This window comes from Cucurbita maxima, unplaced genomic scaffold (assembly GCF_002738345.1).
Source record: "Cucurbita maxima cultivar Rimu unplaced genomic scaffold, Cmax_1.0 Cma_Scf00025, whole genome shotgun sequence".
Taxonomy (NCBI): domain Eukaryota; kingdom Viridiplantae; phylum Streptophyta; class Magnoliopsida; order Cucurbitales; family Cucurbitaceae; genus Cucurbita; species Cucurbita maxima.
The window spans coordinates 2,595,210-2,621,928 of record NW_019272041.1 but is presented as its reverse complement, the minus strand read 5'-3'; the positions used below and the strand labels follow the sequence as shown (position 1 = coordinate 2,621,928).

The window sequence follows — 26,719 nt, the reverse complement described above, 5'->3', positions numbered from 1 at the left end:
CAACCACTTGGAAAACGTGGAGCCTTTCTTCCTTGGTCATCTACTCAGGGAGGGAGAAAAACTCTCAGTGTGGGGGAAATTCTTGAGCCGAAAATGTTTTTTCTTCTTTTCCGTCACACTAGCCAAAAAAAAAAAAAAAAAACCGTTTTACTTTATTGGTTTTGATCAATCTTTCTTCTGTAACAAGTTCGAGTTATTTGGGTTTTATCTTTAACGTCATGGATTTTTCATCAGAAGACTCAAGGAAGTCGTGGGCTGCCCGTTGGCAGCAACGTTATCTGAGTATGAGCGGGATACTTCTTTTTTGTTCTCTTCCATAAAGAATGAAATGCATAGGAAACCATCTTTTTTGTTGCAGCTTTGATTTTCTTCTGCTCTCTTAGAAGAAACTCCTCTCGTGTTGATAAGATTGAATCTTTCGAAGTGACTATATATATATATATATATATATATATATATATATATATATATATTCCTTTTATCCTATCAAATTAATAATCTAGTTTAAGACATTTTCAAATATATTCACAGCATTCATAAATAAATAAATAAATAAATAAAAATAGTTGGAAATTAAAGTAGAATTATCCTAAAAATTAGGGACTAAAATGCAAAAAATAAGAAATGGTTAGAAATGAAAGTAGAATTACCCTAAAAGTGAGGGATTAAAATGCAAAAAATAAGAAATAGTTAGAAATTAAAGGAGAATTATCCTAGAAGTTAAGGACTAAAATGCAAAAAAAATGTAGTTAGAAATTAAAATAGAATTATCCTAAAAGTTAGGGACTAAAATGCAAAGTTTAAATTGTTGTGATTGACAACATTCTTGAAAGCATCTCCCAAACCACTTGGCATCTCTCCCACTGTTCAAAGGTTTTGAAGAACAAAATGGCTTTTTGGTCATTTTAGAATTTCCCCATTTTTTTCTATCCATTTTCATGGAGAAAAAAAATTAAATAAATAATCCTTTGTAGTTTCCTGTACCAACTTTCTCTGCACTCTGTCTTTATCTCTCATCATACACACCATTGTCACCAACCTTCTGTAGCTTTCATGGTGAATTCTCTCAATCACTACAACCATTCAAGTGCTTTCTAATCTAAACCGCTTTCGATCTGCTTTTCTACTCTGGCTCTCTTTCAGTCTCCCATCCTGAATTTCCATTCAATCTTTTCCATAATTTTGTCTTTGAATTCTCTGATCCTTATTGGGATTTGAGTCTCTGTTCTTTGCTTCTTCTGTTTAAATTCAAGAGAATCCCAAAATCCCCATACCCAATTCGTATTGGGACGGGTTCTTATTGATTTTGTAAGTTTTTGTGTTTCTTCCTTCAATCAATTGGGTTTTGGGTTTTTGTTATTTCTGGAAATTTTCTGTTGATTTTCTGGTTCTGTTTGTGTTAATTTGGTGAATGAATTGATGAGTTTTGTGTTTCTTGATGTGGGTTTCTTGTTTTCGTTCTCATTTCTGCTTTCGTCTTCAATGCCCTCCACCTGTTTGATGAAAGTCCGCATAGAATAATTGTTTTGTGACTCCTCTGTTTGGTTGTGATAAAAGATGTCAGAATCATAGATGAGGAGAGACAAGTGTATCCGAGAGTAAATATTTGCACATGGAGGCTAATTGTTTTCTTTGTATAGTTTTGAGGCTTTTGAATCATGTCGGATATAGTAATGTAAAGCTTTTTGGGCTGTCAGTTTTTGGAATGTACTGTCGTCACCATAGAGCTTGATATGATGGGAATGCCCTTTTCAAGTTAGAACCATATGTTTTTGGGGTAATTTCTCCAAAGGTTTTGTAAAAATCAAAGGGGCATTCACTCATCTCGTATTCATCAGGTGTTCATTCAACCTTTTCAAATTGTCTTGTTAAGGGATCTGTAATCTTTCATATATGCTGCAAGCCTCATTCATGTTAAACTTATAGCTTGCCTTTTTGGTGTTCTTCTGGTAGTCCAAGCGTTTCAATACTTTATTTGTCACGTTGTCCTATTGGCATCACGGAATATAGCTTTCTTTTTCCACCTTTGTTCTTATCTTTAAGCCAATTTCGATTGGAGTTCATCTTAGATTTCTTTTATCTGCACTTGGGTTCTTATAACATCTTCTCAATTGATGTTGCTAAGGATCTTTTCACTTATCAGGTGATGGAATCTGAAAATGGAGTTATTGAGATGCCACAAGTGGATAATTCAGCTGTGGTTTTGACAAATGAGGGTGAGATTGTCGACGACAGTGGTCAAAAAACTCCTGCTCTGAATGAGATTTTAGAACCAGTGGCAGAGACCGAACATATTAGTTCTTCCAAAACTAAGACACAAGCCACTGCGACTGTTCCCAAGAGTAAAAGTGTAAAAGCTTTGAAGGTATTTTCATTGGGCTATTCTGTCATTGATAGGTCATCCGACATAAATGGTTATGACTCTTTGTGTGAGATCCCACATGGTTGGAGAGGAGAACAAAATATTTCTTATAAGGGTGTAGAAACCTCTCCTCAGCAGATGCATTTAAAAACTTTGAGGGGACGTCCGAAAGGGAAAGCCTAAAGAGGACAACATCTGCTAGGGGTGGGTTGGAGTTGTTACAAATGGTATCAAAGCTAGACAGCAAACGGTGTGTCAACGAGGACGTTGGGCCCCCAAGCGGGGTGGATTATGAGATCCCACATCGGTTTGAGAGGAGAACAAAACATTCCTTATAAGGGTGTAGAAACCTCTCCCTAGCAGACACATTTCAAAAACCTTGAGGAGAAGTCCGAAAGGGAAAGTCCAAAGAGGACAGTATCTGCTAGCGGTGGGCTTGGGCGGTTACACTTTGGATTCCTAATAAATTTCTAGTTCACTCCAGGAACCTGGAACAGCAGTAGGTTCTTCAAAGAAGAACAAACTGGCTAAGGAGAAACCAAGTTTAACAGGCCTTGCGCAGTCTCCTCGTCCAAACAGGCGAGCCCTCTCTCAGAGCCTTTCATTTCCTGCAAGAGGGGGTGGTAGCGATGTAATGGATAAAAGCATTGACAAATATCCAGTTAAAACAGCCACCAAGCGCACAGGGGAAAATGGTATTAAATCAAGGACCCAAATGTCTGACGGTTCTCAATTGAAGAATCCATTAAACAGAGTGATCTCTAAGGGAGTAAATAAAAATACTGGCAATAGTGCCCAAAGATCATCATTGGCATCAATTTCTGGGCATTGCTCCTCTGTTGTAAGATATTACTTTTCCTTTCAAAGTAGTCTTCTGCTTCTCCAGCTTCATTTAACTAACTATACTATAATTTTGTCTCTAACCAGCCTATGAAAAATGCTATGGTGAATTCGACTAGCGATTCGCCTCTGTCTGAATCTGCTGTGTAAGCCAATGCACTCGACCGTGAAAGTGTGACAATTTTCCTATGAAAAGGGCAATCTGTTAACACCCAGTTGTGTTCAATTGCAGATCTGTTGAACAGAAACCAAAACCAGGGAAAACAACAGTTCCCCCTTCAGAGGATGATGATGCTCACTCCACTTCTTCGTACGCTTCTCGTTCTCGAGGCTGCTATTAATAATACTTGTGTATTTCTGTTTGTTGTAGTTTGGATTCTTCATAACATACTGAAGTAATACTTTTTATTACCAACAGAAGTGCCACTCCACATGCAAGGAGAAACAGTTGTCCTGGTTTTGCTTTCAGGTTGGATGAACGTGCTGAGAAAAGGAAGGAGGTTTGGATGGACTTATGTTTTCTTCATGGCTTGTTTGTATGTTGTTTTACCTGCAGAAAACGTTACATTTTTCAATTCTTCAATGGCAGTTCTTTTTGAAATTAGAAGAGAAAATTCAGGCAAAGGAAGTTGAGATAACTAATATGCAGGCTAAATCTAAGGTATTACAGATAGCACAATTGAACCATGATTGCACTTCGCCGCCCTCCCCTCCCCCGGACTGCCCCCCACCTTGTCCTGTTGTAACTTTTACAAGGATTGGACTCATTTTCTGCCTCGAATACCTTGCAGGAAAGCCAGCAAGCAGAGATTAAGCAGCTGAGAAAGAGTATGACATTTAAAGCAACACCAATGCCAAATTTCTACAAGGAACCTCCTCCAAAGCCTGATCTAAAGAAGGTTAGTGAATTATTTGTCGATACTATCAGACTGGGCACTTAAGGATCCAAATTAATTGATAAATGCCGACGTAGTTTGATTTTGTTGTGACTGGCCACACACAATGGACTGTTTTTCAGTGGCATTCTGTATGAATTCAGTTTGATAAACACATGTTCTTCTGTTCTTCTGTGATTTGGATTATATGAACCATATTTACGTTGATTTGCATAGATACCAACCACCCGTCCAATATCTCCCAAACTGGGTAGAAATAAGAGCTTGGCTACTGAAGTGGGCACCTCCGTTCACAGTCCAGGCCAAAACAGTGAACCGAGCAATTCACCGAAGGCGTTCCAGGCTAAATCCGATAAAGAAAATGTTAGTTTGAAGAAGCCAGCTAAGAAGCCTCAGACCAAGCTCCAGCCAAATGATACCGAAGGAGCTTCCATCAAGCCAAAGCCAAAGATCAACAAACCCGAAAGACAGCACTCGAATCCTGTCGTTGCAGAGACGACAAAACAGCAGGACGTCCATCCCATTGACCGTCTTGAATCAAATGACTTGGGTCCTCCCAACAAGGAGGAACCAACAACCGCAGCCTCACCAGAGATCATGGCAGCTGAAATTTCTGTTGGAGGCTAAGAACACTCAAAAGTTCTCACTTCCAAGACATCAGATTTAGAGGTTTGAAATTTTCATGGTAAGTATTGTGAATAGAATGTTTAAAACTTTTTTACGTCAAAATTATAAATTTGCAACGTAAGTATTTGTTCTCTCCATTTGTTTTTTTTCATCAAGTTCTTGTTAGATATAAATATATATAGATATATAGATTATATTAGAACTTTGTGTACAATTTTATGCACACTATATAGATACTCTTTATGAATTGATTGCATTTATAATGGCATATGTTATTTGCCCTTTGCCTTTAAAGGCTCACAAGTACTCTGAAGTACTCTTAGTTTGGTCATTTTTCATTTACTTTGTTTCAAAATTATTCTTGAATTTTCATAAGTTCACTAAAATATTTTCGATGCAAACATTGGCAGTGAATAAACATACATTAATAATAATGAACAGAAAAATATTAACCCAAAAATTAAAAAATATATATATATGTAATTACATGGTACTCCTAAATAAATAAATAAAACTCAAATCATCCTCTGCGGGTTTTCCCGAGAAAATTTCTACATTTTCTTGCTCCCCAATCATCTTTCCAGTCCATTTCTTATCTGCATCATCACAAATACAGATTGTCAAACCCTTTTTAGTATAAAACTATTTATTTATTTATTATTATTATCTTTTAGAACATATTCTTTTTAAAAAATAGCTAAATAATTGAGTGTATTTTTAATTAAGTTTTTAAAATATGAAGGACTAAATTGAAACTTACCACTGGTGTAAATGATTATTCTTGTTTTGGGTGTAAAGTTGAAAGGTTTGTTTGTCATTGGCATGAAGAGAAATGAGAGTCCTGCCCTAAGGCTCCAAGCATACTACATGTAAGTTCCATCAGCTTCCCTGCAATTGGTAGAAGAACAAAAATGTTAGGGTTTTAAGCGATTGAGTCGGAACAACAGTAAACTCGTCTCCATCGAGAACAACGGAATTGGTTCACCCATATTCCGCCATTTCGACTACAATGATCAAGATCTAACTCAAGTCCATAACCGGTAGATATTGTCTACTTTGACCCATTAGATATTGTAAATGTGGCTACTAGGTAGATGTATTCACGAGCACTGTTTCATTCTCCTCTCCAACCGACTTGAAATTTCACAATCCACTCCATTGGGGGCTATCACCTAGTATCTAGGTCTGTATCATTGTGAGATGTCACATTGGAGAGGGTGTGAACAAATCTCACTACTAGATGCCTTTTAAAACCGTGAGAGAAAGCCTAGTCTATTACCATAGTTCTTTTCTACCCTCTCTAAGTTATCGGGCCAATTTGCATGTACCTTAACGGACAACCTCCTAACCCTACAACTAGTTGTCGAGGTAACTCGTAAAATATTAAACCGTACGTAATCCGTTCTAAATCAATTTCTATTTCTCTAAATGCATAAATTAAAAGTGAATGGAAGAAGAAGAAGATATACCTCTTCTTGGTTTAGTGGCAACTTTAATAGCTGAATTTGATTTCTTCTCAGCTTTTTCCTCCAATGGAAACAGAACTCCATCAATTCCCTGCACAGAAATCCGACCATCTGTGTATATATCAGGGTCGAACAGATAAGCAGAGCCTTCGCCTTGCCCGAATTTCACCGACCCGTCTGCCTCCTGCGCTGCCACCGCGTGTGGCAGCCGGAGCGTTTGATACCGAACTTTCCCAAATCGCCGAACTGCATTGTACATACTTTCCTCCGTTTGATACTCCGGTATCACATGGTAGTACATGATCTGCTCTGGCGCCCCTGGTTCGCTCAGCTGATCGACTGTCAGCTTCGCCATTGCTTCGTCGTTCGGGGCGAGAACGGTTAGAACATACCCTTCGGAGACTAATCTCCCCATCTCTGTGGCTAGAGATGTCAAATTCACTAAAATGTCAGCCATCTCGTTATAGCCGCCGTAATGTAGCAGCGTTTCGATGAAATCCTTCACCTGCCGCTCTCCGTCGAAATGGTGGTGATGTCCACCGGGGCCGGGGGCCGGTGCAGGAGCGAGAGAAGGGCCAGGAGCTAAAGCATCGTAGATTGTTAAAACAGGCGGCGCTCCAGCAGGGATAGGCGGCGCCGGCTTCTTCAAGCGATGAGTACGTGGATCGACTTCCGGTGCACCTTCAGGCAAAACGGCGGAAATCGACTGCAAATTCCTCCGCCGGTTGAAATCCTCTTGCACAGAACGGGGAATCAATAACCGTTCGATTCCGTGGATCACTCCATCGGGACGAACAACGTGATCGGGACGAATAATCTCAGCCGAATCAACAAATCGCTTCCCGGAAACGGAGTTCCCCAAATGCAAATACGAATTCCCCAAAGTCCAATGTCGAATCGGTGAAGAACGATCGTCGGGCCAGTGATTCGAGGCAACCCTAATGGGAACAATGTGGGACATCAAAAGCGTCTGAAGCGATTCCAAATTCCTCGGCTCAAACAGAAACCTCTTAAACTCAGGGTCGAACTCGCGTTCAAGAGCTTGATTCGTGGGAGCAAAAATGGTGAGATTATGGTTCCCAACGGCGTTCTCTAGGGTTTGGAGCAAGAGAGCTTTGTCAACGAGCTCTGCAAATTCAATGTAGTGGGAGTCGAGAAGGGCGACGAGGATGGAGTTGGAGTTGATCTGGGGAGCGGCGGAGGAGGAGGGGAATTTGGGAGGTGGATTACGGCGGAGGACGGCGGAGGAGAGAGGTGAAAGGGAGAGGAGGGAAAGAAAGAGGAAGAGGGTAGAGAAGCCATTGGAGGAGGAATCCATGGCGGTCAGATAAGAAAGGGGAAATGGAAATGGAAGTGGAAGTGGAAGAGTGCGGGAAATATTTGGAGGGGAAACTGTCGGTGTCGGCGAGAGAGAGGGAATTGGGAGTGGGGACAGAGAGGAAGTAACAATGGAGGACGACGAGAGAGGCGAGAAGGGAGGAAGAAGAAGGCTGCTGACGGCAAAACAACAGGCTGGCGCCTTCCGGACCCACGCGGTATCGACACTGACACACTGTCTGCTCACCGCCCTCTTATAAAGGGAGTGTCTGGGTTCGAGTCCAGATATTTTTTACACGAATTTATTATACATTTTTTTAATTTAATTTAAATTTTGTTTTTAATAAAATTAAATTTTAGTTTATAAAACAGTTACCTTTTAAATATTTTAATTAAAATCTACTAACTCAATTTAATATATATTAAAAATTATTGTTAATTTTAATATAATATTAAAAATTTAAAAAAAATTCCTTTCTTTATAGTTAAAAATTATGGTTAGGAATGGGCTGACAATAAATAATAAAATATATAGATATAAAATTAAATAAATATATAATGTATATTTTAAAATTAATAATAAATTCAGTATAATTTGATTTAATTCCGTATAAATATATTAACCCGATGATAATTCTATGATAAAAGAATGTCATTAATTATTTACATGCTGGTTTATTAGCATATTTGTTACTTTTTATTGTCGGTGATGTTAGTCTAGTAGATATGTTGTTCCAATCGAGACTAAAAGAGGAGAGGACAATAAGGACATTCACATGAAGTCGAGTGTACCCAAAAAATAATTAATTTTTCAGACAAAGATATCTTTCTGAATGCTCACCAACCAACCTCAAAATCTAAATATTCAAACAAATATCTTACAAATCCTCAAATTAAAAAATAAAAATAATGGAATAGAGATAGCTTACCAAGGCGATGATCAGTAACATTGGGACTGACACACGGCAAGGTAAAACTTGTTCGGCATGCACACGAGCATCAGCTATGAAAGCCATAAGAAGTCTTATGTTGAAACGAACAGTTGAAGAATCATTACTCGACGGAGAAAACAATCAAAATGACTAACCGAGATGAATCGAACATGAGTTGAAACATTCGAAACTCGTTTTAATATGAACATTCAAATAAAATTCAATTCCAAAAGGGTAACCCATCCAAACATAGTTTTTGTTAATGTGTTTTTCGCATCACCACTGTTTTTGTGTATAGAAAAAGTTAGATACAAGATGTCCAGATGGTAAGCTTTTCTCCCAATCTCCCTCCCCTCTCTCTTTCTTCTTCCTTATTGGGTTTTTTTTTTTTTCCTTCCAGTTCAGACAACAATCAACAACGTGAAATTCTTCAACCCTTTTTGTCTGCAAACGCATCTGTTCCTCAGCATATCACCTCTGGAGAATATTTATCGTTTCACCTGCTTCATAATTCATCTTCACATCAGACCAAAAATGGAGAAGCTCATATAATCAACATCGTTACAAAAACTCGTAGTTCCAAGTAAGCTCGGTTGTCATCTTAGTTGATGACAAATGTCTTAACACTAGTTGAGTAACAACCTAAGCCCACCGCTAGCAGATATTGTCCTGGGTTTTCCTAACATGTTTGCTATAGAGAGGTTTTCACACCCTTATAAGGGAGAGGTTTTTAAAACGCAGCTTCATTCTCCTCTCCAACTGATGTGGGACCTCAAACGTGTGGTAGAACACAAGGACACAGTTATACAAACTATAGAATAGACCTAGTTCGAGTTAAGGTGCCTTCAATGGAGGATTAACATCATGTTTACTATTGGCTAGCTTTTCACTTTCACACTTCCCTATGGCTAATGATTCTTAAAGATAATAACTGGAGAACTTTTCCATAATTTTAGGGCGTCCCCATTTTGTGCTCCTTTTGCAGTGGGCTACCTTCTGCTTTTCTTTTCTTTTTTACTGCCCATTTGAATTCTTTTCGAGTCCTTTCATTGGCTAACAGATATAGTCGTCTTTCGGTTTTCCCTTTCAGGTTCTCTTAAGGTTTTTAAAACGCAGCTACTAGGGAGAGATTTCCACACCTTTATAGGGAATGCTTCGTTCCCCTCTCCAACCGAGGTGAGATCTCACAATCCACCCCTTTCGGAGCCCATAGTCTTCACTGGCACACCGCCCAATATCTGGCTCTGATACCATTTGTAACGGCCCAAGCCCACCATTAGTAGATATTATCCTCTTTGGGCTTTCCCTTTCGGGCTTCCCCTCAAAATTTTTAAAACGCATCTATTAAAAAGAGGTTTCCACACCCATTATAAAGAATGTCCCCTCAAGACTTTTAAAACGCTATCTACTAGAGAGAGGTTTCCACACCCATTATAAAGAATGTCTCATTCCCCTCCAACCGACGTGGGATCTCACAATCCACCCCTTTCGGGGGCCTAGCATCTTCGCTAGCACTCGTTCTTCTCTCCAATCGATGTGGGATCTCACAATCCACCCCTTTCGGGGGCCTAGCATCTTCGCTAGCACTCGTTCTTCTCTCCAATCGATGTGGGATCTCACAATCCACCCCTTTCGGGGGCCTAGCATCTTCGCTAGCACTCGTTCTTCTCTCCAATCGATGTGGGATCTCACAATCCACCCCTTTCGGGGGCCTAGCATCTTCGCTAGCACTCGTTCTTCTCTCCAATCGATGTGGGATCTCACAATCCACCCCTTTCGGGGGCCTAGCATCTTCGCTAGCACTCGTTCTTCTCTCCAATCGATGTGGGATCTCACAATCCACCCCTTTCGGGGGCCTAGCATCTTCGCTAGCACTCGTTCTTCTCTCCAATCGATGTGGGATCTCACAATCCACCCCTTTCGGGGGCCTAGCATCTTCGCTAGCACTCGTTCTTCTCTCCAATCGATGTGGGATCTCACAATCCACCCCTTTCGGGGGCCTAGCATCTTCGCTAGCACTCGTTCTTCTCTCCAATCGATGTGGGATCTCACAATCCACCCCTTTCGGGGGCCTAGCATCTTCGCTAGCACTCGTTCTTCTCTCCAATCGATGTGGGATCTCACAATCCACCCCTTTCGGGGGCCTAGCATCTTCGCTAGCACTCGTTCTTCTCTCCAATCGATGTGGGATCTCACAATCCACCCCTTTCGGGGGCCTAGCATCTTCGCTAGCACTCGTTCTTCTCTCCAATCGATGTGGGATCTCACAATCCACCCCCCCCCCCCTCAGGGCCCAACGTCTTCGCTGGCACATCGCCCGATGTTGGCTCTGGTACCATTTGTAACGGTCCAAGCCTACCGCTAGCAGATATTGTCTTCTTTAGGCTTTCCCTTTCAAACTTCCCCTCAAGGTTTTTAAAACGTGTCTGCTAGGAAGAGGTCCACACCCTTATAAAGAATGTCTCGTTCCCCTCTCCAGCCAATGCGGGATCTCACTATCCTCACTGATACTCGTTCCTCTCTCCAATCAATGTGGGATCTTATAGTGTAAGAAGTTATTACCCACTAACAAGCCCACAAATACCAACAAATGACCTCAACGATTTTTCGTGTCACGGCCTCTTAGTTGTCCAAAACTAAATGTGACAATGCATACATGATACAATCTTGCTTCAAGGTTCTTGGTCTAACTATTTTAAATTTGTTTAAGCATGACAAAAAACAAAATGAGACTTTAGCTTCTACTAACCTATATTAACAACGCGTCAGATAACAAATTATAGTATAAATGTTGAACATCAACTAAATGGAAAACAACAGATGAACACGAATCAAAAAGATGTTTAAAGAACCATCTCATTACAAAGAGTTTGAAAATCATCACATTTGAGAACTTTTCTAAGGTGTTCTAGAGTGAAGATTTCAAGATCATAAATGAAACTGAAATTTTTTTGCTCTCTTGGCTAGTGGTTGCAGCATTGAGTTTGAAAATCATCTCATTACAAAAGTTTTTCTAAGGTGTGATGATCATTGCGTTAAAGGAGCTTAAATTGTTTATACGCTTTCTTGATCCAACAGATCCGGTCGTAAAACCTACATCCTAGAAGAACCTTGCCTATTAGGATACCTATCGAAGTCCCTTAGCACGGTTTCTCGAACTCTTGTCATAGTTGTATTGATTTTTGAAATCTTCCAATATATTCTTTTGTTAATCTTAATTCCTTCTTGCTTATTCCACTCCCACAACCCATTCTATTTGCCGTGTTCAAGAAGGTTAAAAGTCGCTAAGAAGGTTAGGATGGTCAGTTGCTCATGGCAGAATGACACCATTGACTTGTCTATAGGTGATCTATGGGCTCGGGCAAACAATGGTGGGTCCGTTGTATAAGACAAGGATAAAAATCACATCCTTTCGAGAAGTCACTTTTTGTTTAGTTTAGCTCCAAATGGGTAATGCCCTACTATGATGAAAGATGGAAGAGGTGATTTTCCATCCACCTCGATTCATTTTAATGATCCCTTCGATTGTTGATTATCCCATGATATTTTCGTTTTTCTCCCAGATCTGTGTCGCTATCACGACTTTTTCACAATTTCGTATAATTTGGTGAGAAACTTAGCAGTATGTATTTCTCATGTGAGTTTATGTTTCTTTTTAAACAACAAACTGATAGCAGTGTGTATAAGGTGCACCAAACCAACTGGCATCAGACACCAAAAAGATGCAAAAATTAAGAGGAACTCATATGTATCCAAACTGGCAGGCTAATAAATGGTATAGTGTTTTGTTACTCACCTTAAGAAATAAGATGCTGACGACAGATGCATTTGCCAAAATTAATACGTAATGATTTAGCGCTCGGCAGACGTTGCAGCACAAGAAGCTGTAGCACTTTTGTCGTTTAAAGAGTTCTCTGGGCTGCTCTCTCTTCTAACGTGGCCACCCGGCTCATTAGAATCTTGATTTGTAACACCATCATCTCTGGTTTCAAGACGTTGCATCATGCGTGATACACTGGCAATTCCTGCATTTACTTCTCTTCGAACTTCGGAACCAAGTTCAGACATGGAAGAGTTGCGTGAGAATAGCCGCTCCTTCCATCCTCTTGTACTCTTCGAAATTGATTCTTTGTACCTTTAGAACCAGAAAGCTCTCAGAACAGCTAATTATAAGAGCATCATCAGCTAATTATAATGTTGTGACTTCATTATGTGTGTAATGTGTGTGAGTTCATATCCATCAAGAATTTAAAACACACATATACCTTGTGGACGCTGCATTAAGTCTTGATTTAAGAGATTCAGAAAATGACTGAAATTCAGAAGGCCCAGCTCTATCCAGATTTGAAGATGGAGAATCACTAGTGGAGATTCTGTGAATGAAGAATCACTATTAATAAATAAATGCTTGCAACAAAGAAGTCATATCAAGATCATTTGAGACAGTTATATACCGAACACTAGATGAAGCTCCTCGCCGATTGGCTGAAAAGTTGGATCCAGATGCTGAGCGAGAAATTTGGTCAGTCTGAATGGACTGAAACTGTGCAATGTGCTGTGATGGTTCATCCCCACGAGGTGTCCGTGGGCTAGAGGGGCTAGCCATAGTAATCCCTGCTGGATCAGTGCCCCCTTCGGAGGCTGAGACATTCTCAGACGAAGGTCCACCAGGATGAGTGGAGAAAACCAAGAAGTGAGGACGTCCATGAGATGACGATTGACTCCTCTGCACTTCTCTTCTACCCATATGGTGTGCCCTCCCCATTGCAGCAGCTGCAGTCAGGTGCTGGATTATTCTCTCTTCAAGCTCGGCATTAGTAACACCCAGTGGTAGCTGCATTAGAAGAAAACATCATCTTCGACAATTCCAATATCTTCAAAACTCGAAAAAGTAAAAAGGCAAGAAGAGAAACGAACATGTTGCAACTCAAAATTGCCAATAGCTGGATGATGAAACACAGCAGTATTTCTCACGGGAGTGACCCTTATATTCCTCTCTCGTTCAACCGCCTCCAACAACTCTTGACTGCCAAAACATAAACAAGTAAACAAACGCCATAATATTCAAACCCCGCAAAACTGCAGATGCACCACATGGAAGTAAAAAAGCGAACCTGGTCGGGTCCTTCAGGCTGATAGATTGCCAACACATAGGACATTGAGAACTTCTCTGGCACCTGCATATCAAACGAGCAATTCAATATCACAAGTATGCCTTCATTGCCAGTCCCAACGGACAATATTATCAACAATCGCAGGTAGCAGAATTATCAGATTAAGTCACTTCTCAAGAACACAAGAACAAAGCTCCAAATGCATCACACATTAACTTACAATACATTTAACAAAACATTCCCAAATCCATGAAACAAGAACGATTGTAACCTTCGAAAAGATTAAAATATCGGATAAACAGAACAACCAAACTGAACAGGAGTTGCTAGCCAGGTGCATATGATAAACAGTAACAATTTAGAAGAGAGCAACACTTGTATCATACCACTCAAGGATGCATTGGAGATGAAACTCATGCTTGCAAGCAGTAACCTACAAGACAAGAATCATAAGTAATGGAATTTTCATGTTCATATTCATACAATCACTGTGGAAATAAGTGGGCATTTTCACTCTTTTTTCACCACTTTTTGCATCAAGAAAAAAGGAAGGAAGGTACAATCAATAAAGATAAATGGCTCAATCATTGTACCGTAGAAGGATCACTTTCACAAAAATCCTCAAGGCATATGCTGCAAGCATCATCACAAGCTTCTTGAATCCCCCCTTCCACAAACGCAGCAGCCGATGTCAAACGATTCTCAGAATCCTTCTCTTCCTCCATCTCCAAAACCTAAAATTCATAAACACCACGATCAATTTAACCCTAATTTACACAAGAACACACAATCCAAATCCGATCAAATCCATCATGATTCACGACTTCTCCTTGATCAAATAACATAAATCCGATTCACCAACTAGAACAAGACTCGATTTCCATGAATGTCTCGATGAAAATTTTGAAATTAAAAAGCGGGAAAAGATTAAAGATAATCGCATCACATCACATCAGAGAATCGTGCATAATAACTTATGGGTTTACCTCGATTAAACAATTGGGAAATTCCCAGAAGATGGGTTGAAGAAATTCAACGAAAAAAACCCATAAAACGAATCGGATCGAGCTTCAGAAATTCCCCTGTTCCAGAGAAAATCAATCTCTGCTAGGGAAACATATCACCAAATCTTAATAACCCCAGAATCCACCAAGGAAGAAAGAAGAAAAATGATAATCGGAGAGAAAAAAAAGGATAAAAGCAAGGCACAAGACAAATGCCCCTTCACCTTTAATAATGGGTATTGATTGTTGTTGCTTTAACCTCTATTCCCTTTCTCTCTCTCTCTTGTTTTTGTTTTACTTTTCTTTTTTTTTTTTTTCTCTTCCATTAAAGATCTTTTTGTGTGTTGGAAAACAAACCCACCAACAAAGCATTAGAGAGAACCTCAAAAGTCTCATCCTTCACACCCACTTCCATAATTGATTACAATTATCCAATCCCAAAATCAAAAACCTCAAAACAAACCTAATTCTACCGATTAACAGAATAAAAATATAATCTTTATTATAAATATTTGAATAAAGTTTAGATATTTAGAGTGATTTTGTACTCATTTAAATTTTTAAACGTGATTTTGTATGTATACAAAATAATTTTGATTATATTAAAATTTATGTGGAGTTTTTAAATTTGTTTTACCATATATAAAATTATGTTGGATGAATATAATTAAATGTCATTAATATAATATCAAAACAAAAATAGGAAGTGATTTAATTTTGAATTTTAATATATTAAATAGATACTAATCAATAAAATAATTATTTACCTAGTAAAATTTAATACATTTTATATCACTGCTTTTATAAATTATTTTATTGAAAAATAAAAATAAAAATAAAAATAATGTAATTTATAATTTACTCTTTGTCATTTGAAATATCAATCAAATAATTTAAATAATTATTACATCTATTTAAACGCTATGTTTTAAAAATAAAAGGACAAAATGAATAAAAATAAATAAAAACTAAAGGAAAAAATAATTAATTAAACAAAAAGTGCTATTTTTATTGATTTTATTTTTAAATTTTATATTTTAGATGGTTTGAAATTGGGTTCAAATAAATTAAAATTTTATGGATTGAATTCAATCAAGTTTAATTAAACTAAATTAATCCAATTTTATTATTAGTTTAAAAAATATATATATTTTTACTTATGATAAATTATATATAAATATATTTATTTTATCTAATTTTATAATTTTTTTTTAATTTTTTATTCTCTTTTAAAAATAATTTTTAGATGTCATTTTTCAATATATATTTAATTTATAAATGTAAATTAAAAGTATGTTTTACCGACTAACATCTTACTTAAATTAATAAATTATTTTTATAGTTTTTCAAATTATTTTAAAATTAATTATTAGTTGTTGAATATCATTATTTTATATTTCTTTTAAGAATCTTTAATTAATTATAACAAAAAAAAAAATTATAATATAATATTCCTTTTTTATTTATATATATATATATAAATAAAAACCTGTCGTTCTTTTGAGTTGTTCTGCCGGATCGGTCGTTCAAGACCTTTGGTCTTTATCCAGACCCGATGAAAAAAATGGGATCACTTCTTATGGACTCGTTGAGAATGATTCTTATCTAGTTCATGACCTATTAGAAGTAGAAGGCGCTCTGTTGGGATTGGGATCCTCACAGACAGAAAAAGATTGCAGTCGATTTGATAATGATCGAGTGACATTGCTTCTTCGGCCCGAACCCAAGAATCCCTTAGATATGATACAAAATGGATCTTGTTCTATCGTTGATCAAAGATTTCTCTATGAACAATACGAATCGGAGTTTGAAGAAGGGGAAGGAGAAGGAGTCCTCGACCCGCAACAGATAGAGGAGGATTTATTCAATAACATAGTTTGGGCTCTTAGAATATGGCGCCCTTTGGGCTTTCTATTTGATTGTATCGAAAGGCCCAATGAATTGGGATTTTCCTATTAGGCTAGGTCATTTCAGGGCAAGTGGATCTTTTTCCTATTCAAAGATCAGTCTTTTGTCTCTGTGTTTTCGCATCAGAATTCTTTGCAGACAAAAGGGCTGCTTACTTCCGAAACAGATCTTTCTATATGTATATATAAACGCTGGTTTATCAAGAATATGCAAGAAAAGCATTCGGATTGTTGATTCATCTAGAGATGGCTTAGAACCAATAGTTTATTATCTAATGGATAAATATATATATATATATATTTTGTCATATCAATTATTGTCTCCTAGCGTCATGTCTACAAGATCATGTGAATTAGTGCAATTCAACAATTATAGACAATCCTACGCTCTTTCTTCATATAATAATCAAACATTTTAAATCAAAATCTTATCTCCAATTTATTTTTATTTTTAAACGTTTCAATTATTCATTTTATTCTTAAATCTATATAATGATTCATATATAAAAATTAAAAAATATATTTGACATCATTACAATATTTGTGTAATATAAAACATATGGAACTACTCGTGAATTCTTTTATTTTAATGGTTCCCCAACTACATAGGGTTTATATGAAGGGACCGATGATGAACCAGAGGAGTCCTTGTTGAGTATTTTTATACTCACCAATTCCTACATTTTTTTTACCGGTGAATGATGCTACTCGTCAAGGTGGTCTATAAATTTACATAACCTATTTTTGTAATATTTTTGTTTAGGATTTTGATTATGATGTTGTATGACTTTAATTCGAATTTATAATGAGAAATAAACTGCTTACCTTAAATGCCTCTAAAAACCTAGTAGACTGCTTTTGTCTTTTTAGTCGCATTCTGAAATGAAGAATAATGACTTCCACAGTAAAGACAACTAAGAAAGTCTTATCAGGCCCAGTAGTAGTGTGACTAAGAAAGTCTATGAGGCCCAATACCATTGATTACGCCCTTAACGCTAGCAACATCCTTGCAAGTAATAATAGTTCAGGTATCGTCGAGTAAGGTCTAAGGTGGATAGTGTAGCACGTCACTGCTACCATTGAGTTGGTCCAAGGTGGATAGTACAGCATGTCAAGGCCACCATTGAGTTAGACCTAATATGGATAGTGTAGCACGTCAAAGCTACCATGTGGCTATAAGGTGAAAATGGTCTAAGGGTCTCTATACCGTAAACCCGTCTTGGAAGAGGGCATAAGAACATGCCAATTAGCTTAGCAGACTCAAATCGAGTTGTAACAGATCTCCTCGCCCATTACCATTAGCAATGTCATAGGGTTATAGATTGGAGGCTCAAATATAGGTTGGCATCATACTCTATAATATAACATTGTTCATGAAATTAAAATAAATGGTAACAATAATCAGTTCTTTAAGCATCAATTATAAGTTAAACCTAAAAAGAATCCAAATCTCGGTCAAATTTATGTCACCATATATATAAAACATGCTTGCTTATTTAGTCTCTTCTTTTTCCATGCACGAGAATTAAGAAGAAGCGAGAAAGTACAAGATCTGGAGAAATTAAACACATCAAATTCAAACACACACAGAACTCAGAGAGATGATCGCGAAATTTTCCTCTTCCGGGAAAATTTGCAGAGATATGGAAGAACAATCGCTATGAAAATGGTAATTTTCATATAGAATCTGTAATTTGATCTCTCTGAGAGGGGCTTCTCCAGAAACCAGTACCGTAAAAAGTCTCCCACATCTCTGTTTCCAGTTCCATAACTTTTCTTTCCGTTTCGTCCGATTTTTTACCTTTCAGTTCCGATGCGTGCATCGTTTTTCCGCCGGTAAGAATCTGAAGATCCGCCTCGTCGTAACTGCAGGCGGAGCACCGCCCGCGCCTCGCCGGAAGAGTTCCCTTCCTTAGACTATGCCGGCGCCTCGTCCTTAAAGCGCGGCGGCAGAGCCCGGCCGGAACCTTGTAAATGGCGAGGACGAGGAAGTGGAGGACAAAGCAAGGACAACAACAGCACACAGCAGCGCACTCGGCGGTTGTGCCGCCAGCAACCTCCGCGAACCGGAGGCTGCCGGGTATGGATTTGCTCCGTAACAGTGGTTGCTCACGTTTCGACAATGGCGAAGGGAACATAACCTTATTCGACATTGCCGATTATTCCGCTAGGTTTAGCAACAAATATCGTTGATATTAATCGAAACCTCCTTTCTATCTTCCTCCTGTTTCTCGACGGAAAATCACCAAGAAAAACCAGAAATCGAAAATGAAAATCGCTAACTCCTGTCACAGAACCTCGACTTCCTCCATCAGAAACATTCTCTGTGGGAGAAGGAATCGAGCAGATCACACCAAAAAAATAAACAAATACATAAATAAATAAAAACAGAAAACAAAGCAATCGATATAATCAAATCTCCAATCCCTCCTCCCACAAAGAAGGTTTCCCAAATCTAATCAGAGAAGAAGAGCACAAGCAGCCATGAGAGAAGAATGAGAAACAGGCGAGGAAGCGGAGAGTGGAGTTGCCGGTGAACAGCAATCCAGGCCCGAAGGAGAAGAGGCAGAGGGAGGCGGAATAAGAACAGGGGGGACGGCGAAGATTGCGGCGGCGAAAGCTGAAATTCGAAGAATGACCGGAGTACGGAGAGAGTGAGAGATGGGGAATTGTTTTGGGGTCTGGTTGAGAATCAAATGTGATCCTATAAATGAGGAAGTAGAGACAGAAATGGGGAATTTCTGTTGAGAAGGAGAGAAAAAATGGTGAGATTACAGAGAGACATTTTTTTTTTTTTTTTTTTTTTTAATAAAACGAAATTTGGTATTAAGAGTATTTTTTTTTTAATTTAAATATATTATTTTCAAGAACCCAATAAATTTTCGAGATATTTTTATTAATTTAATATATTTATTAATATTATTTAATTGACTTAATTCTTGCTTTTATTATTATTGATGGCTGAAAATAGAATATTATTAGAGGTTAGAGTTTGAATTTATCGTTAAAAGATTTAAATTTTTACACACTAGAAAACAAATTTGGTATAATTAAAAATGGTTAATTTAAAACCAACTCCCTACCGAAATTGAAGAAAGTCAAAAGAATATTAAAGCTTTAAATATATAATTAATCTAATTTTAAATTATAATATGATTCCCATTTGACTTTTAAATCCATTGCCATAAGCAAAGGTTTTGGGATGTTTTAAAATATTTAATTAAGATTTACTTTCATTTTTTATTTGAAAAATTACGACAGTGTATTTTAAATTTAACAATAAATTCAGATTGGTCCGATTCAACTCAAGTTAATTTTAGGGAAATTCATGAAATAACATAATCAATAGAGTTCTCGTTTATTTAATGGGGTTGGGTTAATTGCTTTTTTAAAACATTCCTACGCACACGTTGTACATTGACTTCTAATATACGACTTCAAATACTCATTAATATCGTGTAAATTAGGAACTTATCAGAGGACACGAAACTAAAAGTTAAAAGAGTTGTCGTTGGACACTCTAAACACAAATGTATGTGTTAGATGAAATAATTTTAATAAAATAAAAAACGAATTAAAATATAGAGGTGTTTTATTGGTCAATATATAACGTAAACCTATTATCATATATTAAATATGTTAATAATGTTTGGTATCCAATTTTTAAACAAATTTCAACTCATTTTTATGATATCACTTTAAAATATTTTAATTTAATCTCTTTATTTTAATTTTTTTTAATTTATTAATTAGAGTGGTCCTTTTTTTTTTTTTAAGTTCATCTATCATTGTCGATAATCCTTTTGTTTGTTGATCTTATAATATTAAATTATACTAATAAATCATCTTGCTGCCAATCATTTAAAAAAGAATTATAATTTACAGTACTGTTCAAAAAATGACGGTACTAGTTATTTCTAGAAAGACAATAAATTCAAGCTCATTGTTAGAACTAGTTACGAATATTTAAGATTATATTATAGGCTAAGGAAGATATTTAATGGAATTTTGAGCCTATGCATAGGCTAAATCATATATATAAAATATACCTTTAACCTTTCATAAATATATCAGAACTACTTTCGGAGTAAACTTTTGCTACTAAAAAAGCGAACGGTCAGCGTGAACGTTCAAGACTTAGCCAAGCATTAGCGAAGTGCTGTAGTAGCGTTGAAACCCTATGAGAATATTAATCTTACAGAAAAATCGACATGATAATGACTTGAAACGATATGACAGTGACTGAGACGCTTATATAGATAAAGTATGAAAGAACGACACATTATCACAAACAACCCGTTCCATATCTCATTCTTATCATAATGAAGCCTTCAAAGTAATCATGATATTAAACTTATTCATAAAGATGTCAAAACCATCAAATTACATTTATTTTTTATAAGAAGCGGAAGCATTAGAAGCATTGCCTTAGTTGTGGTGTTAAAAAGATTTGGATTGAGCGAAAAGAACCATCTAAAAGAGCCAGGTTGAACTAAGCTCTGCTTTTGATCCTTCCAGCCAAGTCTGATGGACATGTAACCAAGCAAACTCATTGCCACCATTTGAATCCTAAATTTTACAGAAGCTCACAATCTCAGTGAAACATACAAGAAAGACAGCAAAATCAGCTTTTTTCAGTTGATTTCTTACCTTTGAACTTAGTATGGCAGTTGTCCAGCAGCATAGTCGCTCCTCGCCTGTAAAGAGTCGACAAGTCAGCCAACGGTTGCAGGTAATCGGGAAAGTATACAGACACACAAGTCTATGAACGACACTGTAATAACCTACACCCACCGCTAGCCGATATTGTTCTCTTTTGAGTTTTCCATTTTGAGCTTTCCCTTGAGATTTTTAAAACGTGTCTGCTAGGGAGAGGTTTCCACACCTTTATAAAAAATGTTTTGTTCCTCTCTCCAACCGATGTGGGATCTCACAATCCACCCTTTTCGAGACCCAGCGTCCTCGCTCGCACACCGTTCGGTGTCTGGCTCTGATACCATTTGTAATAGCTCAAGCCCACCGCTAGCAAATATTGTCCTCCTTGGACTTTACCTTTCCAGCTTCTCCTTAAGGTTTTTAAAATAGGTTTCCACACCCTAATAAAGAATGCTTCGCTCTCCTCTCCAACCAATGTGGGATCTCACAACACTTGATTATCGACTTGAGACTTTTACTATTTGGGTCATGAGTTCACTTAGGAAATTTGGTATTCCGATTTTCAATATCAAATGACCTGATTAATGCAATGAAAATTTCTTGAAAATAAGATAAATCTAAAAAGGATAGTGGAGAGAAGATAAGGAAACCAAGAGGGAAGCAGTCAAACCAGATAATTCCCATTTCTCAAACTTCACGAGCCACGAGTCCAAGCCGATCTTCGTGGGCAGCACTCGATCAACCCATACTCGATACTGTTTTCCTCGAGAATCTCCATAGTGCTTTTTTATTGAATTCAAGCTGTCTGAGAGAGATTGCTCGAGACCAGAAGGATGAACAAAAACACCAGATGGATTCTGAGAGAGAAAAAAAGAGATCAAAGTAATCAAAAGAGAGTCTCGAACCAGGCCGAATTCTACACAATTCAGGTCAAGAAAATAATGAGCAGATTCAGCATACAAGAACAGCAGACCACAAGAGATGCTGATATTGAATTACATGAGCAAGAACGAAGTAAAGACAATGTTGTCACGAAATGAGAATCAAAAGATCAAAGAGATAAGACATACAAAGGCTATTTTCAAGTGATCGAAGCAAGATTCCTCAACTTCTGCACGCCTCCATTTCTCGTAAAACAAGTAAAACTTCACGATTTCATGACCAATGCTTTCAGGTTCCAGACTAGAGTTCAAGAAGTCCTTGACATCTCTAAGAGAAGTGCTTGGACCGAGGTTAAAATGACCGATGGCTTGTATAATTCCAGCAGCACATCTCTCTGAAGCATGAATAATCTTGCTGTTGTCCTTGGCATTTTCAGCATGCCATTGCAACAATTCCTCCTGGGCATTACTAACCTACATAATGCATAATATTTCATAGGTGGAAAAAGGAAATGGAATTTTCTATGATGTTAACAAATTGTAATGCAGATGAACTACCATGACACCAAATACGTCTGGAATGCTAAATAGCTCAGCATCGTTCCCCGAGTCACCACAAACAAGAGTATTAGTTGGTAGTTTCCCGATCAACTTGAATTTTTTGTGCAGGTAAGCAAGCGCTTGTCCTTTTCCAGCACCTTGTGGTAATATATCCAAATCTATCCCTCCACTGTAGATTATTTTTACATCCAACTGGTAATAAGCACAAAAAACGGTAGCTTCATGGTTAAAATTCCTTCTTGACCCAATGGTTGGTACACGAGCTTAAATGATAGACGCTGTGATACGACTCAGTCAACGGATAAAAAGTTGTACATGAAACCTTACCCCGCGTCTCTCCATAGACTCAGAAAGAGCCTTGGTAACAGCCTGAGCCTTATCTTTCTGAATATAGAAGCTAACCTTGTGTGGTCGTTGTTCTGACTCAGCCTACATGAACCCAAATCGTCAGTCTTTTACATGACTTATACCTTACTGCAATGGTTAATTGAAAATCTTATTTGGCCAACATAGCTACTCAAAAGTATGAACAGTACCTGAGGAGTAAGTTCAGAAAACTTGCTGGCTTCCTCAATGACTATGTTCTTATCCCATTTCTGATTTAAAACATCAACCCAACCTTCATCAGGCACCATTGAGTGGCCATAGGTTATCTCAGTTCCCACAGACATTATGGTAATGTCAGGAGTTAACATAGGTTTCTCTTTCCTTAGCTCTTTGTACAGAGTGGGGGATCTTCCAGTTGAGAAAACAAGCAGAGAATCGTGACGGTAATTGGCTTCCCATAATGCATTAAACCTCAACAGAGAAAAGTTCTCTGAATCGTGATGATCAACCTTAAATGAAACCGTTCAACAGATTAGATTGCTGCCAGAAGGAAATGGAGTTATAAAATAATAAACGAAGTATTAAAGATCTAACCATGGTATGATCGAGATCTGAAACTATCATGAGACGCGCTGAAACACTAAGCCTGTCCATCATTGCAATCCTCGGGCTGATACTGTAGTTGAGACAATCTAGAATACAACTCAAAAGGTCAATCAAATTTTAATAGCAGGAGTATAATTAAAGATGAAAAATATACTCATGTTCAACTCAGGAGATATGAGAAATGGATGAAAGTTTTATTCAGGTGAATAAATTCTTTATAGCTTCATATTGAGCATTTGCATGAGCATTCAGAAGTTGTCAACTTCTTTCTGTTTATAAGTATAACATTACTTGACATTTTACATAGCCATGTAACAACTCAAACCTAACGCTAGCTGATATTGTCCTCTATGGGCTTTCCCTTTCGAACTTTCTATCAAGGTTTTAAAACGCGTCTACTAGGAAGAGGTTTCCACACCCTTATAAAGAATGCTTCGTTCCCTTCTCCAACCAATGTGAGATCTCACAATCCACTCCATTGGAGGTCCAACGTCTTCATTGGCATACCGCCCGGTGTCTGGCTTTGATATCATTTGTAATAGCTCAAGCCCACCGCTAGCAGATATTGTTCTCTGTGGATTTTTTCTTTTAGGCTTCCCCTCAAGGTTTTAAAACACGTCTATTAGGAAGAGGTTTCCACACCCTTATAAGTAATGCTTCGTTTCCCTCTCCAATGCGGGATCTCTCACACATGAGGTGTAGATACATGTTTTCCTTTATTTATTATTTCAAATACAAAGAGGGGCGGAAAGCCAGACCCCAACCCAAATGAGATTACAAAAAGTATTCAAATTGGGCAAAAAGAATGTTTATACAATAATTATTGAACGGAGGAGAGAGTCAACACCATGAGATCCAAAAAGGATAAAGATTCTATAAACCAATAAGAAGAGTTTTATTTCTCGTTGAAGATTCAAATGTTCCTTTGGAGCCAAAGGGTAAAAAAAAAAAAAAAAGTCTCTAACAAAGTGAAGCTAAAGAATCTTCTTCGTCTATCGGACGGGAAGCCCGACCATTTTTAACAGAAGAACAAGGTTAAGTCGAAAGCAACTTCAGAAACATCAGCGAAGGAGCAGTTGAGAAAAAGGTGGTGATGGGTACATCGCATCGCCAAGGTGAAATCACATGAAGCGAGTTGCTTTCGAATCATGTTATGGGCGTTTAAACTCTTGGTGAATAAGCTCCCAAATGTTTAGATACATTACAAGAAAGGATTTCTTGTATAAAAAAAAAAAGGTTTTAGGCTAAAGTTTTTAAGATTCAATCCCAGAAAACACAAATTTCACATAACATTTACTTGATCAATCAAATCTTAATCTACCAACTAAAATAATCCATCATCTACTCAAAGAAGGCCACAGGATTGATTCATATGATGAACAGAAGCAAGTTTAACAATCAAAACGATTGGGTAAGCTAGCCAAACAGTAAAGTAATCGAGCTCTAATGGCCAAATTTAACAACCGAAACTAGTTGAAAAAACTCCAACCCAAAGGAACAATGGCATCAACCAAAACAATCTAAAGAACAATCGCAACAACGAAATCCCTAATCATTTTCTTCGATTCCGATATTTTCCCAGTAACCAAACAATCGATGAAGATCGCACCAATCGCGACAACTCAAAACGAGAAGGAAAAACAAAATAACAAAACACTTACCCCAGCACTGTCGATCACTGCGCCTGAAAATAAGCGGCACCCACCAAGAATTGACGCTGAAACATCAAGAAAAAGGGATGATCAAATCAAAATGTCTCCGAGTTCACAGAAATTAGAAACTGGGTGTGATTTGTAATGATGTGGATGGATGAGGAAGTAGTGGGTCTCGATTAGAACATGAATCGGAAATGACAGAAACAGAAAAATACCTGTGAAATTGGGAGGTGATAGATTAGAGGAATCAGTGGAGAAGAGTGATGATAAGAATTGGATCCAAATTCGTTGGCGCTTCTTTTGAGATGGTGATGGGAATATTCTCACTGAAAATTTTGAAGAAATATGAAATTTATTTTCAAATGTTGCACAAAATTAATGGTTTTAAAAACCAGTTTTGGAAGTTGGACGGTGTCGGAGTAAATGGATGTTAGGCAGTGGGCCTCCTACACCGATGAAGAAAATTTCTTGTGAAATTATAAAAATTAATATGAATTTACGAATTTGTATATTTAATTATTTTCAGAAAAAATAATCATCTAGTGACTCAAAACAATGTCAGGATGGTATCTTCTCAATCGAATCGATGAGTAGTGGCAAGTGTTTTCGATGATTTATCAATAGCTGAGGTGCACAGGCAATGAAAGGTTATGAAGAGAGGGAGGAACTTTTTTGTTGGTTTGTTGCCAGGGACCTCCTAACGACCCATGTCAAGATTCGCTCTCTGACATTTACCTACAACATAGTCAAGTTACTTACTCCTTGCTTCTCAACAGGAGACCTTATAGCATTATTTGTTCTTACTCACATGCATTTGAACACTAAGATACAATTCTTCAAAGCACAGTAAGCTTGACTATAGAATTGCTATGATTGAATGATCGAAGAGGAATGTGTACTTTGTTGGTATAGATAATGAATTTCAATTCATTGAATAATTTTTTAATCATTTTATCTTTAAGATTGCTCTCATTCAGATATGGTCTTGGTTTATTCATGATGTTAAAAATTAAAGATAGATGGTTATCAAATTAGATCGAACGACCACCTATTAGACTAAATATAAAGGGTCTTTGTCACATTGCATGTGACTAATCAACAATAAAGTGAGCTAACTTTCTTTTAGATAATATAAGAAAAGGCTTAGGCTAAGCAAGCCAAGTTGTACCTAAATGTTATTTCATTTTTGAACAAGTACCTAATTAGGGACCAATTTGAGTAGACACGGATGTTGTCCAAACTGGCGAGTGTTTAACGCTAAAGGAAAGAAAATATGTCTAAATTATGAGTTTTGTTTCAATAATACCCGTAAACCTTAAATTTTATTAAAAATATCACAGTTTAAAACTTAACGAAAATGAATAGATTTTAACCCAACCTAACCTTATTTTTACAAAAACTAATAATATTTAGTAATTGTAACCGAGATTAGTGATGCATTTTGGTTTAAGAATGATTGATATTTAAATTTTATAAGATTTAATTATTAATATGAGAGTTTTATGAGTAGTTCCTCATTTAAAAATGTTTAAATATTTAAATTTTATGAGATTTTAGTTATTAATGCG

General features: G+C 37.3%; 4 protein-coding genes and 1 long non-coding RNA gene across 9 annotated transcripts; 1 reads left to right on the top strand and 4 right to left on the bottom strand.

The window, feature by feature from the left end:
- Positions 1–954: 954 nt before the first annotated feature.
- Positions 955–4,862, top strand: LOC111498601 (protein WVD2-like 4). Of its 3 annotated transcripts, none has more exons than XM_023149901.1 (9): positions 955–1,056; positions 2,144–2,365; positions 2,847–3,203; positions 3,290–3,348; positions 3,435–3,512; positions 3,621–3,702; positions 3,792–3,863; positions 3,994–4,101; positions 4,315–4,862. In XM_023149901.1, exons 1-9 carry the CDS (start codon positions 1,054–1,056, stop codon positions 4,723–4,725), a joined length of 1,392 nt encoding a protein of 463 aa, XP_023005669.1. In that variant the 5' UTR covers positions 955–1,053; the 3' UTR covers positions 4,726–4,862. The 3 variants fall into 3 exon arrangements, with proteins under 3 accessions (XP_023005669.1, XP_023005670.1, XP_023005671.1); XM_023149902.1 differs by having other exon boundaries at positions 989–1,308; XM_023149903.1 differs by lacking the exon at positions 955–1,056 and adding an exon at positions 1,318–1,838.
- Positions 4,863–5,509: 647 nt separating this feature from the next.
- LOC111498603 (fasciclin-like arabinogalactan protein 17) lies at positions 5,510–7,751 on the bottom strand. Its single transcript, XM_023149904.1, has 2 exons — positions 6,195–7,751; positions 5,510–5,613 (listed from the first exon to the last, which is right to left on the bottom strand). Exons 1-2 carry the CDS (start codon positions 7,507–7,509, stop codon positions 5,540–5,542), a joined length of 1,389 nt encoding a protein of 462 aa, XP_023005672.1. The 5' UTR covers positions 7,510–7,751; the 3' UTR covers positions 5,510–5,539.
- A 1,068-nt stretch (positions 7,752–8,819) lies between these two features.
- Positions 8,820–14,811, bottom strand: LOC111498605 (E3 ubiquitin-protein ligase RHF2A-like). 3 transcript variants are annotated; one of them, XR_002720813.1, is made up of 9 exons: positions 14,541–14,811; positions 14,148–14,288; positions 13,941–13,987; positions 13,555–13,617; positions 13,358–13,466; positions 12,895–13,274; positions 12,706–12,813; positions 12,237–12,575; positions 8,820–8,943 (listed from the first exon to the last, which is right to left on the bottom strand). XR_002720813.1 is itself a non-coding variant. In XM_023149907.1 (8 exons), exons 2-8 carry the CDS (start codon positions 14,277–14,279, stop codon positions 12,293–12,295), a joined length of 1,122 nt encoding a protein of 373 aa, XP_023005675.1. In that variant the 5' UTR covers positions 14,280–14,288; positions 14,541–14,811; the 3' UTR covers positions 12,122–12,292. The 3 variants fall into 3 exon arrangements, 1 of the variants encoding a protein (XP_023005675.1); XR_002720812.1 differs by having other exon boundaries at positions 8,820–8,940; positions 14,541–14,810; XM_023149907.1 differs by lacking the exon at positions 8,820–8,943 and having other exon boundaries at positions 12,122–12,575.
- LOC111498608 lies at positions 9,058–23,673 on the bottom strand. The gene is made up of 3 exons (XR_002720815.1): positions 23,662–23,673; positions 15,861–15,863; positions 9,058–9,483 (listed from the first exon to the last, which is right to left on the bottom strand). It is a non-coding gene; the product is annotated as an uncharacterized LOC111498608 (long non-coding RNA).
- On the bottom strand, positions 20,751–25,590 carry LOC111498604 (sucrose-phosphatase 1). The gene is made up of 10 exons (XM_023149905.1): positions 25,367–25,590; positions 25,158–25,213; positions 23,485–23,582; positions 23,100–23,399; positions 22,891–22,992; positions 22,561–22,755; positions 22,192–22,476; positions 21,792–21,978; positions 21,116–21,162; positions 20,751–21,034 (listed from the first exon to the last, which is right to left on the bottom strand). The coding sequence occupies exons 3-10, from the start codon at positions 23,545–23,547 to the stop codon at positions 20,939–20,941; spliced, it is 1,275 nt and encodes a 424-aa protein (XP_023005673.1). The 5' UTR covers positions 23,548–23,582; positions 25,158–25,213; positions 25,367–25,590; the 3' UTR covers positions 20,751–20,938.
- Positions 25,591–26,719: the final 1,129 nt, after the last annotated feature.